This window comes from Rosa rugosa, chromosome 6 (genome assembly GCF_958449725.1).
Source record: "Rosa rugosa chromosome 6, drRosRugo1.1, whole genome shotgun sequence".
Taxonomy (NCBI): domain Eukaryota; kingdom Viridiplantae; phylum Streptophyta; class Magnoliopsida; order Rosales; family Rosaceae; genus Rosa; species Rosa rugosa.
Genome location: NC_084825.1, coordinates 52,928,001 through 52,942,746, shown reverse-complemented (window position 1 = coordinate 52,942,746; position 14,746 = coordinate 52,928,001). Strand labels below are relative to the sequence as shown.

The window sequence follows — 14,746 nt, the reverse complement described above, 5'->3', positions numbered from 1 at the left end:
TGGGTGCCGTGTGGCTTTGCTTAGTCAAACAAGGTGTGAGAGAGGGTGCTTGAACTGGATGGACGTTTTTTGATTTGGACCAAATGACACGAGCATTATTCAGATCCACTAAGTTTTCTTTTTCGTCTTCCTTAAAAGCCCAGGACCTGGAAATTCATGACCCCAACTGATACATTTAACACTATCTGATCGCTGCGAGATATCATGGAATTGGTTTATTTTGAGTTCTTCTTGGAAAGCACATAAGTAAATACTGATTTTCACACACCTGTCAACTATTGCGAGGAGTTTGCACTGGCTGCATGGATACAAATCGCCATTAAATGTGTAATGTTTTGTGAGCGGGGCGGAGTTCTTTGTGGACCGGAAAACACTATCTTAGCAACACTTGATGATACTTGGGCCAAAAAGTATGTCAATGCACTACTATGTCACATAAGCATGGTGCATGCACTACTACGTCATAAGAATTGCCATCCGTGGGATAAATGGACAGGGAGTTGAAAACGGTGATGCTCTCTGATATATCAGAACTTTAACTCTGGTCAGTTCATAGTCAGGGTGCAAAACGACACCTACTATGAGGCCAAGAGTTTCTAAGATCAATTTAGCAAGAACTTGTTCAATGCCCACGATAAAATTGGGAGAAAAGGCATTGGATTAATGGATGGAAAGGAAAGAGATATTTATACTAGATTACTAATTTAAAAGCAAACTGTTAAAACCATATGCGATCCAAACCCCGCATTTGAACCCCTTCTACTTAGATAACCCTACAAAATAAGCAAAGCTGAGCTGAAAATATTTTCCAGTCTGAGCACACCAATCTTCTCAGCCAAACAAGACCATAGTCAGCAAAACCGCATCAATCCCATTTACTGTATCTTGGCCCTTGAGAAGTCCATTTCCGGATGCTGCAAAGAAACAACGCGTGAACATCAGTAAATTTGATAGCAGGTGCCAAAAACACTTTCATACAAAGTGAGGAGCAAGTGATTAGTGTATTAGAGCCACAATAAATCACCTCAGACATAAATTTCTTCAAGATCTCCTGCTTCTGCATCTCCTCACTGGTTGGAAGGCCCATCTGCTTTTGCCGCTGATCAAACTGTGAAGTAAAACATATAGAGCTTAGAAATCATGTGTTCACAGAGCATGATGCAGATGGTTCCCGGTAAGTTTAAAGGAGGAAATTGGAAAACAAATTAAACATCAGTTGACTTTACCATCATTTTTTCGACGGTCTGACGTGTTTCTGAATCCAGGTCAGACAATTTGCTTGGCTCCGGTTCAACTTTCTGAGTGTCTATTTCAGGTTCACCTTTCAGCAGAGCCTTCCACCACTCCAGTTGGTTGTGTTTGGTCAGGAGAATAGAGACAGCAGTTTGATCCTCTGCAAAGGTGATGAACCATCAATAAATGATTTAAATCCACTTAACCATTCACAAGCCAGTACCCCTCCATAACAGGTATTTAAGGAGACAGCAACTGAAGTGAAGCAGTCCCCATAAACACAAGCATTTAGGTGTGCTACCATATCATTTGGGACTAAAATTCTCGTTTAACAATGAATAGAACTAAAATGAAATGCCATCACTTTGTATGCACTAACATACCTATGCTCCATAAGCAATCATCAGGCTTGATAGACTGATAGAGCTCCCCCTGCAAGTATTTAATGTACATTAGAAGAGCCAAAATATTAATACAGAAACAATCATTCCAGACTAGAACCATCATCATTTTAGTATAGGTCATGCACACACATTCTCATCTGCCACTATTTTTTATTATGTGTAGGATCTCTAACTAAATATACTGTTCTGCTTGAAACTTTACCATGTAGTAAACTACTCTATGCATTCATATAATATCTAGTTGTTTGGAATATACAGCAGACTAATAATATGAATAATAAAGCAGCAGACTTACATCAATTATAAGAGGCTGACCCTTCAGTCCAAACTTCAGACGGTTCTTCTTTGCCTCATAAACAATATCCCTTGATTTAGTTCCAGCAGGCACTGGAATGATTATATTAACCTCCTGCAGACTCTGGGTCCATGAGTACTTCTCCATATCAAGCCCATTCCCTTTGTTTGGAACTGCACATAAATAATCAGAGTTAAAATCAAGAATATATAATTATACGCTGTGTACTTAGGGCAGCAAACACAATTAGCATTTGTATAAACAATTATACTGTGCTTCATCATTCCAATACCACAACAACCAAATTATCTTTGCCCAAGCATATGGTTTAAAATCGCCAATTTCCTACAAACCCTCATATATGCCACAGAACAACGAATTCAAAATCTTCAAACATATGGTTTAAAATCGCCAATTTCTTACAAACCCCCATATATGTTTTATGTGCAGTTCCTGAAATCACATTATGTTTGGGAAAATATATTTGCAAATTCAATGTGAGAACTGCTTGATATGGAGCTCATGGACCCAGAGTCTTACAACCATATGGTTTAAAATCACTAATTTCTTACAAACCATATACGACAGCAATCTTTCTACATCCTAACACATTTCCTGAAATCCAAAAACATGAAACTATCACATCGCAAAACCACAACTCATCTGCTAACAGATTCCAAGTTCAAAACTTTCCACACTATATAAACCCATTGTTCTTCACCGAAATTCCAAACCAATTCTAGAGTTCATACATTTCATCCCATTGTCTTCCACCCTATACAAACAAACACATTGTTCTTCTGTAAAATTTCAACATTTCAATTCAAACATCTCATTCCTAATTCCGGCAATCAAACAAAATCATATAACTAAAGGCAACAAAAAGTTTATATCTTCGAAATCAAAAAGCTCAAACAGCTCATGATCCATACCTCTCTTGCCACTCTTCTCCTCCACCTCCACCTCCTTCTCCTTCTTCTCCTCCACCACCTTGGGCTCCGCCTTGGGCTCCTCCTTGGCCTTGACCTCCGCCTCCTTCTTCTTCTTCTCCTCCTCCGCCGCCCACCTCTTCTTCCTCTCCTCCTCCATCTTCTTCCTCTCCTTCTCCCTCACCGCCTTGAATATCGCCACCAGATCCCTCTCCGCCGTCGGCCGCCTCATGAAGTCGCTCTCCTTCGCCAGAAACTCCAACGCCTTCTCCAGAAACCCCGACGTGTTGTTCCGATCGAACTTCGTGCTAAACGAGGTCGCTCCCACTCTCGCCCCCGACGACGACGCCGAAGCCGACGCCGACGCCGACGCCGATTTGGCTTGCGCTGAGCTCTGTTGCTGCTCCTCTTGGATATCGGAGATTATCGCCATCGCTGATCGGAAAAGTTGAGAGCTTTTGGTTCGTTTAGGGTTTATGGTTCGCTGTAATTTTGAGCTATTTATATAGGGGGACTCAAATCGGTCAAGATTATTAGAGAGACTTCCAGAAAGCTTTTTCACATTTGGTATTAAACTCCTTATTTTTCATTTTTGAATATATATATATATATATATATATTTATCTAATTTTTTTGTAATTACGATAATACCCATGAACAGTGTCGAGTTTTTAGGATCCGAGTCCAACCCTAATTTTGGACAAATCAAGATTTGAGGCTTTCTTTTTGCTCGGATTAGACTAGGTTTTTGGTTTCGATGTTTATGGAGTAGTTGTGTCGTGCGGTTTATATTGATCCGTGTGTGATAAGCTGATTTCGACAGTGAACAATTGGTGATTACGGATTCATTCAGTTTTAGTTTGCTTCGTACAGTGATGAAAAAACAAAAAACTCGGTCTTTACGACCTTGTGGAGGAAAGTCAGGAAATGAGATGTTACGTACATTTATATCAGTTTTATCAAATTTCACTTACAAACTAATTTCACAAGAACATTATTACTTCAAAAGCAATTAAGAATATTTGAGATTAACAAATTGCATCAGCTTCTTGGCTTCTCAAAACCGTTTCACTATGGATAATCAAAAGTTTGACATATTCATTCAATCCACTACATCTAGTATCCTATTTACCAGAAGGCGCCAAATTCAACATTAGAGATACAATATTGTCACAGCCATTGAATATATGGTAAGTTGAATCAACAGTGCCTATATTGAACTATTCTTTAGGCAGAAAAAAAGTTCCACATCTCATGAACTCATTTGGTGCCACACAGCTTCTTCCTTGGCAATGTAGAAGCCTTTTTCGACAACAACATCGTAGATGAGTTTGAGTGATTCCTCTAGTTAATTCAGCAACTTCTCAGGATCTGGGATCACATCTGGGTTAACGAGATGTTTGAGTGATTCCTCTAGTTAATTCATGCCTACCCAGTATCATGGGATGTTTTATGAGTTCTGCTTTCTTACCCTGATTTTCTTTGCCTTATAGTGAAAGAGAGAGTAATTTTGCTTTTGAAATTGCTAAGTGAAATATTTGATGCAAGATTGATTCAAGTTTCTATGATGCAGTACGGCGTAGAGGTTCTTTTTGTTAATACATACACATGCCATTTGCAAGTTCATGAACCTTTGTTTTGGTTTGAAACTCACATGCATGTTGCTTATCTAATGCAACAATAAGAAAAGAACCTAAACCATGGATATAGATAATCGACAATGCCTACATAGAACTATACTTGGGCAGAAAAAATGTTGCAAATCTCTGGACTCATTTGGCTAAACACAGCTGCTTCTTCCTTCCTTGGCAATGTTGAGCTCCTTTTCGACAACAGCATCGCGAATGAGTTTGAGTGATTCTTCTAAATCATCCAACAACTTTTCAGGATCAGGGATTAAATCGGGGTCAAAGGCTAAGCTAATAATCATTTTGTCAACATAGCTTTGAAAATGCATGTGCAATGCCTGCCACCAAAATGCAACAACAATGAGCGAAAATTGAGAGAACAAAATGATGAAAACCTTGTTTATTGTATGGTCTGAAGTCAGTACAAGAACAAATAAATGAAAGGAGAAAACCTACATGTGGATGGCCGTAAACATTAGGAGCAATGTAAGTAATTGGATGCCCGTAATAGCTAATTTCTTCGAGGGGACCAATCAAGTTTGTGAATGCTAATGTGGAATTACAAAGAACTTTGTGTGCTACTGCTCCAGCTCCCTGTAAAACCATACAACTATCTGTAACTGCAAAACTATACTCCTCTATATGAACAAACAAACAGTGTATAATGATTTTGTACCTTTGCTCCGATTAGTTTGGTTAAAAGATTGGCACTTAAGTATGTGCAAAATGCTTCAAATGAGTGCTTTTTCCGATCCATAAGCAACTTGGCTCCACGAACATAATCCAAAGGGTCATCTTGTAGAGCAATGGTGAAGGGTACCAGGACATATCCAATCCTATTACCCCACTTGGTCTTGGACTTCTTAGCCATCATATCGGCCAGTTCCTGTTATACATGTAATTAGAGAACACTGAAGAAGAACCATTTTCTTAATCAGTACAGAGAACGTGGTTATTGAATTTAAAAAAAAACAGCTTGAGGATTGAGCGCTACTCTATTTTGAACTATTGATCACCTGGATCCCAACAGCTGGTCGTAAATTAACGAGAATATTTGCTCTAAGGCGGATACTTTTTGGTAGATTATGTCCCTTCTTCTTTGCTCCCTCATCTTTCTCATTTTCACCTGCTGCTAAACACAAAAATGTGTTATTAGGTACTAATGAGTAAGTATTTTCAGGTATTGATAAGTTTTTCCTCAAGTATCAATGAACTTGTATGAGCAAGTGGAAAAGGATCTGGAGAAGCTACAGTTAAACATGGAAAGCGGAGAAAGTTCAAATTGGCTAGTACGAGTTCTACAACCATAACACAGATTTATCATCTTATCACTTAACGTTTTCCAAGTGATAAGAAAGAGAAAATACAGTACTGGTGACTAAGCTAAAAGTAACAGAACACTGATATAATCTGCTGAATTAGGCCAAGAGATCTTACCATATCTGCAGTTCAAATATTGCGATAGACCCGCCTGTGTCACTCCTAATACAACATCATTGATTGTCTGGTAAAATGTAAACAGCAATTAAGTATGAGTCCCGTGAGATGTTTGAAACAAGCCCCATCAAGCATATGGTTGATCAACCACATTCGCTTATGATGGTGTGACAATGTTATGGTTTCAGTTACTTCTAAAGTTAAGACCATGCTTAGATCAAACCTTAACTTCTTTTTTAATATCCTTTATGAGCATAAAGAGTAGAGAAACAATAGTAGGTTATTATTTTCAGCCGAAGAAGTTCCTGACAGCCACTGTGCATATTTATCTATCATTATGAATTTGAACAACAGTTTGCTAGATCCATTTAATACTAAAACTATAAGTAAATAGTGTAACTAACATACCATGTTCATAGCATTCTTCACTTGTTTGATGTGATCAAAACTAACTGTTCGATGCAAGAAGCGCTTGGCAGTAAGCTCAACCCCAGGTGGACCTTTAATAGGAGTCTTTGTGTCTTTCAAAACCAGAATAGTGGCTACAAACAGCACAATATCAACAAGAGTGTTCCCTATCAATGTTACTGCTGACCAAATAGCCAATAACAACCACCAGAACACGCTCGATTCACTTGAAGAACTACCCTCATGTTTCCTCTTGGTTGGAACACTAGGCAATGCATCCGGGTCCGATGTTTTTCTGGTACAAGCTAGTAGAAGTGACATGAGGGACGCGCCATCCCCAATCGAATGGTGAATCCGAATCACTGCAACAGCTTCTGCATCAGAGGTTTTGACATTGAGGATATGGACTTCCCATAGTGGCTTGGAAAGGTCAAGAGGGCTTTTGGTAAGGTGGGAAATGTAGTCTCTGACAAATTGGTCAGCATCCTCCATATCTGAATCCATGTTTGGAACAATAACATGGTCCTCCATATTTATTGGAACTTGTATCCATCTCGTTTTACCACATAAGTTTCTATCCTTCACCTATTAACAAAATTTTATAACAGTAAAAAAAAAAGAAAAAAAAAAAAGATCCATGTTCCCAAATTATAGATTGTACTTCAGATTCCAATCTGAAAAAGTGATCTTCTGTACCCTACACCTACAGATGTCCAGTCAAGCCAAATCATTGAAATGGCATAAACTAAGATCCATGTACAGAAAGCAAATCCAGGAAAAAGAAAAAGAAACACATTTAACCAAGCAAGAGAAAAGCAACTATTGTAGACCATTATGCTAGAGAAGCAAGGATGATTAGGAAAATTTTGCTTCAAGCTGTCTTTAACAGCTTCCAGATTGATTCTTGTCTTGCTGCCTATTGTTAAACAATGTAACAGCTGAATTTCGGTGAATGAAACAAACTGCTGCCGAGCTTAGAATTAGGCTTTGGATCTTCATTAGAGAATAAATATTCATCATGACATTCTCCAATTTTGTGTTTTTGATTACATGTAGGTCTGTTGTATTTTCCATCTTTTCTTCTCTTTACATCCATGGCTTCAACCATGCGACGTTTAAAATGTGGGGATTCTGGGGAACTGATAAAGTTTGGAAATAAAAAGCCTACCTAGTAGCAGTAGTACCACCTTGCTTTCCTTGTTGGGAAAATATTAGGTTCTACCTAAGATTCTACTGAAATAATGGAAATCCAAAGCTTCATATACATTTTCACTAGAGCTAGAATGGTATAAATTGACAAATCACCGCCTCCTTCACACAACGATTCTGAATCACATTGCCTAATAGAAACCCTGTTCCATCTCATTTTTTTACCTAACATGTATGCTATCCTCGTTCACCTATCAACATGATTCTATAAAGCTAAACAGCTACATTAACCAAACTGTATATTGTACTTCTTGAAATGTTAATGTCAAGGGCACAAACTAAGAACATGTATAGAGCAATGTACTAAAGGCACATTTGATCACAAAAGAAACGGGAATAGAAGTATTTTGTGTTTACCATTTTGCTAGAGAAGCGAGGATGCTTATACAAGGTTTCCTTCAAGCCGGCGCTGATTACTTCAGGATTGATCCTGATGCTGCACCCCATTCTTATGACAATATAGCAGCTGAACTTTGGTGAGTGAAACAGACGCGCTGCCGGGCTTAGACTTGGTTGCTGAACTTCCATCTCTGCCTCAAAGTTCAGTAGCAAGCTGCTTGTGTTCTCCATCTGGGTCTTTTCTTGTCTTTATATACATGGCTTTGGCCAGGTGATGGTTTCATATGTGGGGGATACTGGGGAAAGTAGAAGGTTGGGAAATTTGGAGCTTGGGTCGATCAGAGACTGTTAGGTTCGGACTAGGTGAAGGTGTTAGATTAGTAGTGGGACTAGCTTGGTTTCCTTACTGGGAAACTTCTATGAAGACTGGAATAACAGAATCTGAGGGGAACCCTTGCATTTCTGATAGAAACTCTGTCTTTGCCTGATAGCTCCAGACACATTCTCTCTAACAAGTGACCAAGACATTGACTTTCAGACGTGATAGTGATGGGTTATGAGACTAAGCCCAAGAAAGAGGGACCCTAAGAAGTAAGAACCACACTTAATTATAGGTGAATCGGTAGGTTATCATTGATGTTGGCGTAGCTCATATGGTAGAGCGCTCGCTTCGCATGCGAGAGGCATGGGGTTCATTTTGCTCGATTCCCCGCACCTCCATTCATTTTGCTGGTGTTTTTTTTTTTTTTCCCTCTTAGATTTATATTCAATCGACTTTGGTTAGGCAGATCAAGTATGCTTCAGCTGCCTACCTAGCTAGCTCTTTAAATTGGATTAACTTTAGAAGGTATCTGTAAAAGTACTCTAGATGGTGCTCGATCAATCACTGGCGAGAGCAATAATAGAAGTAAAAAGTTGGCTTGGACGCCAGTATGGCAGTATGTGTGTCTCCCAATATTGAGGTCATGTGTGTTCTATGTAATCTAGCTCTATATAACTATATATATATAAGAACACCGAGTTCTTGCTTGTATGATTCATTCTTGAGATGATCAAGTGCCATGTCACTCTTATTCTTCTTCGATCTCCTTTTCTTCGTTCAAGAACAGATCGAGATTAATAAACATTATACATGGCATGGTCGAGTAGGTACAGCACTTGGTAAGATTTCTTGCTCTCTCTTTCTAAGATTTATCATGATTTTGGACTGATTTTGTTATGATTTCGGACTAATATCAATGATTTTGGTAATTATGATTTCGAACTGGTTTCGGTCTAATTTCGGTCTCATTTGAGTTCATTACTGGTTGTTAGTTTTTTTTTTTTTTTTTTTTTTTTTTTTTCTATTGATAAACTTTGTTATGTGATCTATAAAGATACGTGAAATTGAGACCTTATTCTGTATCGATACGGGATACGGGATACGGGTGCGATATAGTATAGATATGCATCGTATCTGACTTGGATATATATTTTTTTTTGTAAATAAATTAGGTACGCGAGGGAATATTGGACTTTCCAACCCTAAAAAAATAAATATAAATAAAATCAAAGAGAATAAAAACAAACCCTCGTCATTCTCCAGAATTTTTCAACAAGCTTTTTTCCTTCTCACTTAGCCCAAGCAGAGAGGTGTTCTCTTTCTCCTCTTCTGAATTCAATGTCATAGGTTGGGTATGGTACTTTTGATCCTAGTGACACCTCTAGAGCAGCTCCCATATAGATGAAAACGGATGTAGCAATGCAATGGTTTTTTTATTATTTATAATTATATATAAATAATTAAATATATATTTATTCGGCATATCCTTCTCGTATCCATATCTTAAACCATTTAAGATTTCTCGTTTTCTCATATCACACCGTACTGTATTTATGTACCCGTATCTGTATCAGTGCTTCTCAGTATGTGATTAACAATTATTCTTTTTCGACAGACTGGAAATTTCTGAAAAAATTTAATTGAAAATTCCGCTGGTGACATGTCGTTTTGTAGCGGTAAACAGACAGAGAGCCACACAGCCTCGATCTTTAGCGCCTAGAGACAAAATAATCATGTGAACTCGGTATTTTTCAAAATTATTTTCTTCCAATCAAAATCAAGAGTGAGTGAACCACGTGGTGTGGTGTATTGGTCGAACGGCCTAGTCTGGAACCCCCAGGTCTAGCGTTCGAATCTCAGCTCCATCCCGTGGCCAGCAGATTTGAGGGATCCTTTGGATTCGTGCGTCTGCGGTGCAGTGGATTAGTTTGGCTTTGCCTGACTTTTGCCGCAATGTCGGTGCAGGTGTCCTGGCGCTAGGATACCACTTGCATGGGTGTGTGAGTTACTAACAGCTAACTACCTGATCAAAAAAAAAAAAATCAAGAGTGAGTGCAAGAAACTGGGCCTTCCAGATGTTTCAAAAGGGTTGGCCCAGAGGAGTTTAATCCAGTCCCAGATTGAACAATATTATTGCAGGTTCAATTATTGAAGCCCAATTTAGGTGCAAATAGAACTCGGTCACCTATCAATATTAATAAAAGAGAGTCCACATGATCGATACTTATACTTCAAACAAGTAGGCTAAAATAGAACACAGTTTAGTCTCCAAACAATGTGCTTATCTGTGATTTATAGGTCATAATCAACCACTTGATGAATCTCCGAGCTGACAAATATATAAATTGTACACAAAGATGGGAAAATAATCTTTTTAAAACCTTTTGAGCTAAGATGTGATTTTTCTGTTGTACACTACTATTTAGATACGTAGAATAAACTAATTCCAGATATAGACTATATCAAAGCATTGATTATTAGAGTATGTTTACGCATGTAGCCAAAGTATTAACCAACTAAACAAACAGTCAACAAACGATCGTTGTCTTACTGATCATGTTCACGTGCCTCCAATTGTGTGATTAGTCTCTGGGCTTAGGAAGCCTTTGAGGAACCGTGTGATCTCGATAAAAAAAAAAAATCATTGTGTTATCTGGATAAAATGCAAGATGAGGTCACTTGAAATGGCTCTTGTAGTGATAGTAATGTATGACGTGTTTATCTGTTTTGTGGCTTAACAGTATTACTTCATTGTAATGTAAGGTTCACACTTTGCTATGTGTTTGAAAGAATTTTATTAAAAATCTTTTTTTTTTTTTTTTTTTTGTTAAACGGGAACTTAATTAGTTAATTGATTGAGTGTGACTATGTTCTGACATTCTTGTGCATGAATTTCTTCTTCTATGTTTGAATTCTTCGCTTTCCTTTTGCAGTCAGCTGAATCGATGCTCATTGATTCAGAGCTTATTAGATGTTAATGTCATGCTTGTTATTCCATTTAGCAGTCAGCTCTGTTATCATCAATAATTCTACAAGTATATTGCCAAAAATATGTGTGTGTGTGTGTATTCTATAAGTGTGGAACTGTGCATTAGCGGATTAGCCATAACCTCATAATAGCTGCATAAGAACATTGTTGCATGTGAATTAATGTGCATTCTTTTCACTATCTTTTTTTTTTTTTTTTAATATGAGGCGTGCTTTAAGGAGCCATACTATTGCCATGAAATTCTAGTTGGAGTGTGTTTGAGTAAAAAATATGGAATTTTCATTTGCACATTAATGATTTAATTCAGGGGAAGTAAATTCCACCGAGTACACCTGGACACACACACACACACTCTAGCTCTCATATCCACCCAATCCTATAACTAACATCGGTTTAATTTTCATTTGGGTTATTTGGCATGCAGGCTTTTTTCAGAGTACTTAGGACTGGAGACTATGTTAGCAATTGTCTGCAAGACTTATGATGGTGTCAGAGCACTAGAATTGTATGACAATGAAGGTTGCATAAACCTAAATTCTGGTCTTCGCGGGCTTGGTACTTCTGTTGTGAGGAAATTGGAAGGTCGGTTTCTGGTCATTTGCCTTGAAAATTTAAGGTATGACTCCTCTTTGCTGTCATTTGTCACTTTGTCAGGCAATCTGCAGAGGTATTGACCTATGCACTCAAAGAGACTTTTATTATTTCTTCTGCAGACCATATGCTTGTGAGTTTGTACACAATGACCCCCAAGGGAGGCTTGATATATATTCTGAAGCCAAGGTTGCCGAATGGGGAGTGTCCACCTGGTTTTCTTGGCTACGCTGTAAATATGATCAATGTGGATAGCACAAATTTATTTTATCTCACAGCCAGTGGACACGGCCTGAGAGAGACTCTATTTCATAGCGTCTTTTCTCGCTTGATAAATTTGTTAGTTGAGATCTCACTGTGAAATATCATCCTTTTTTTTTTTTTTAGGCCTCCAAACCCTTGAACAGGGGTATTTGGGCCTGTGACTGCGCATAATTCCACCCCAGGTGGAGAATCTGGAGCTGTGAATTGTAACGAGACAACAGTACTGGAGGGGAAGGCCTGGTACTGCCTTACCAACATGGCAACATCGAGGACTTGGAGAAGCCTCACCTGACTTGAGCTGTTGGGTCGTAGAAAGAACAACCATACAGAACTCTGCACATAAACTTGTTCAAGATTGTATATTGATTTTCTCGTAGAATTATGAACGAGTTTTCTATTACAATGACAAAATGAATAAAACTTTGATTGGTCCACTCGATTCTGCTGCAAAAAATTTATGGAGATGAAGTCATGAAACATTATGGTAGATGGAGGAGTGCAATTGTTGCAACCATCAGACGGTCAGAGAAGAGTGGACTCAGTGGCATAAACCGTGAAATTAGGCCCATACCTTTTTTCGACCGAATATAAATAAGATCCATTCAAGGCCGACATCTGATTTATAAATAAATAAATTATTATTTTTTTAAAATAAAAAAAGGCATAAAAATACGATAAAGAATGAAAAAAAAAGTTACAAATAGCCTAACCCTGCAAAATCAAATTAATGCACTGATAGACCAAAGAACCACAAGAAATAGGAATTACATCAACCTAACCTAAGATTAATAAGGGAGGATAATCAGGATATAGGTTTTATGATGATGTACAATCGACATCTAAAAGGTGAAGTCCAAGAGATTAAAATCGGTATCTCAATCTTCCTTGAAGTCATTTACATATGAACATTATACTTATTTTCAAGCAAGAAAAAAAAATTAATTTGAAATAGCAATATGAAGGGATGTTGTAGAAGTAACTAAACCTACAATAACGACATTAAGTCTTAAACATTTAGTTGTGAAAGAGTAATTTTGTTTTTGAATGAGTGTTAAGAGTGCGCGATTATCTTCGCTCTTCAATGTGAGTAGATCTAAGCATGCCCTTCAAACTTAAAATTAGTATGGCCTAATAATACAAGAAATATTAAATCCCTCAAATCAAAGTCAAACTAATTTTACTAATTTTTATTGATAAATCAATGAAACAAATTATGGTGACAGCAGTCACAGCACCGATAAGCTTGGTGATTTTTTTTTTTTTTGACAGAAATAGGTCAGCCATTTCATTATAATTCAGCAAGCAGTACAAGAACGAAACACCCCTATGGGGTCGTCAGAAAGAATCGTCCCTTAGAATTTCGTGAACCCCTATTCTAGAAGAATAAACTCCCACAAAATCCCGAGTACACTCACCTTTTGGTAAATTCATGCACCTTTATTCTAACAAAAACCAAGAAACCTCGAAGCAAGACATAAAAGTAAATAACTAAGGTACTGGTTTTTGCGACTCAAACAAAAATTAAGCAATAATAGGAGCGGAAGGTGACAGATCACCATCCACTCCCATTACCAAGGCAGCCCAAAACCGAAAACTGAAGGTCCAGCCCACCCAAGTCCAGCAGTGTGTAAAGCCCACAGACCAGATTGACACCGAGAGGGCCCAAGCAGAAATTGCTAAGGGCACCCCACAAGATCCACCTCACAGGACCAGCACACCTTCGCCGTCAACCAGCAAGCCTCCACCATCGCCGACGTGGTAGACCCCGTTGCTGCACCAGTCACTATCCCCAGAGGTAATCTTCTTCGATGAGCAAAGCCACGCCAACGAGCGACCCGGGTCGGAGAACAACAGATCCGCCCACATCTCCAGAAGCCCCGATTTGATTTGACAACGGCTCTTGCTTCCATCCTTGCAGCTGATATACCCATGAGCACCACCAGCAGCAGCAGCAGTAGTCCCTGTAACAGGTACACCAACGTCCCATGGGCTCGATCAGGAACTACCTTTCCGATCCGATCTTGACCAAACCAAGACCGAATCGCTGCTCCATTGCCATCTAGATGCCATCCCCAGCCTCAAGGTCGCATCTGTCACAGCACTATCGAACACAGATGCAGAAACAACATCGCTTGCAAACCCCGAACTCAACACAGCCTCAGCATCGCCCAAACTCCCCTCCAAAGAGGCACTGCCTTCGAAGACAACAAAGACAAGGAGGAAGAGGCCAAAGCCGGAAATTTTCTCCATGGATGGAGTAGGTATAGGACACGACGAACAAGAGAGCCGCCGCACCACAAACCCTAGCAGAGCGCTCTGCTAGGTCTCTAGATTGAGAATAGGTGTTTTATGGAACCTAGTTTTGTTGATGTTTGCACTTTTAATCATGGTAGGGATAATTGTGGTATTGACACTTAATGGTTGTGCTATCGGGATGGTTATTGACTTAATGGCAGCAGGAAGCACAGACTTGCTACTAGTTTTGTTGATGGTGACAATCTGTTGGGTGACGATGCGATTATAATTAGATTTTAGCTAATGAACATGAACTCCTTAAGGACGATATTACAATATTGTATTTGGGTTTTATTTTTTTATATATTTTTTTATGTCTTGTTTCATACATATAAGCATGTTTTTTTTTTTTTGAAAGGATTTGATGTAATTAGATATCAAAGCCATAAAAACAGGCCAGAGT

General features: G+C 38.6%; 2 protein-coding genes across 3 annotated transcripts; both read right to left on the bottom strand.

Annotated features, from left to right (window-relative positions):
• Window positions 1-670: 670 nt before the first annotated feature.
• On the bottom strand, window positions 671-3,419 carry LOC133717388 (protein BOBBER 1). The gene is made up of 6 exons (XM_062144091.1): window positions 2,865-3,419; window positions 1,933-2,105; window positions 1,617-1,665; window positions 1,227-1,393; window positions 1,025-1,108; window positions 671-914 (listed from the first exon to the last, which is right to left on the bottom strand). The coding sequence occupies exons 1-6, from the start codon at window positions 3,292-3,294 to the stop codon at window positions 876-878; spliced, it is 942 nt and encodes a 313-aa protein (XP_062000075.1). The 5' UTR covers window positions 3,295-3,419; the 3' UTR covers window positions 671-875.
• Window positions 3,420-3,953: 534 nt separating this feature from the next.
• LOC133718591 (wax ester synthase/diacylglycerol acyltransferase 11-like) lies at window positions 3,954-8,605 on the bottom strand. 2 transcript variants are annotated; one of them, XM_062145459.1, is made up of 7 exons: window positions 7,901-8,605; window positions 6,335-6,919; window positions 5,927-5,993; window positions 5,506-5,621; window positions 5,166-5,375; window positions 4,946-5,083; window positions 3,954-4,827 (listed from the first exon to the last, which is right to left on the bottom strand). In XM_062145459.1, the coding sequence occupies exons 1-7, from the start codon at window positions 8,111-8,113 to the stop codon at window positions 4,642-4,644; spliced, it is 1,515 nt and encodes a 504-aa protein (XP_062001443.1). In that variant the 5' UTR covers window positions 8,114-8,605; the 3' UTR covers window positions 3,954-4,641. The 2 variants fall into 2 exon arrangements, with proteins under 2 accessions (XP_062001443.1, XP_062001444.1); XM_062145460.1 differs by having other exon boundaries at window positions 3,959-4,827; window positions 5,506-5,618; window positions 7,901-8,604.
• Window positions 8,606-14,746: the final 6,141 nt, after the last annotated feature.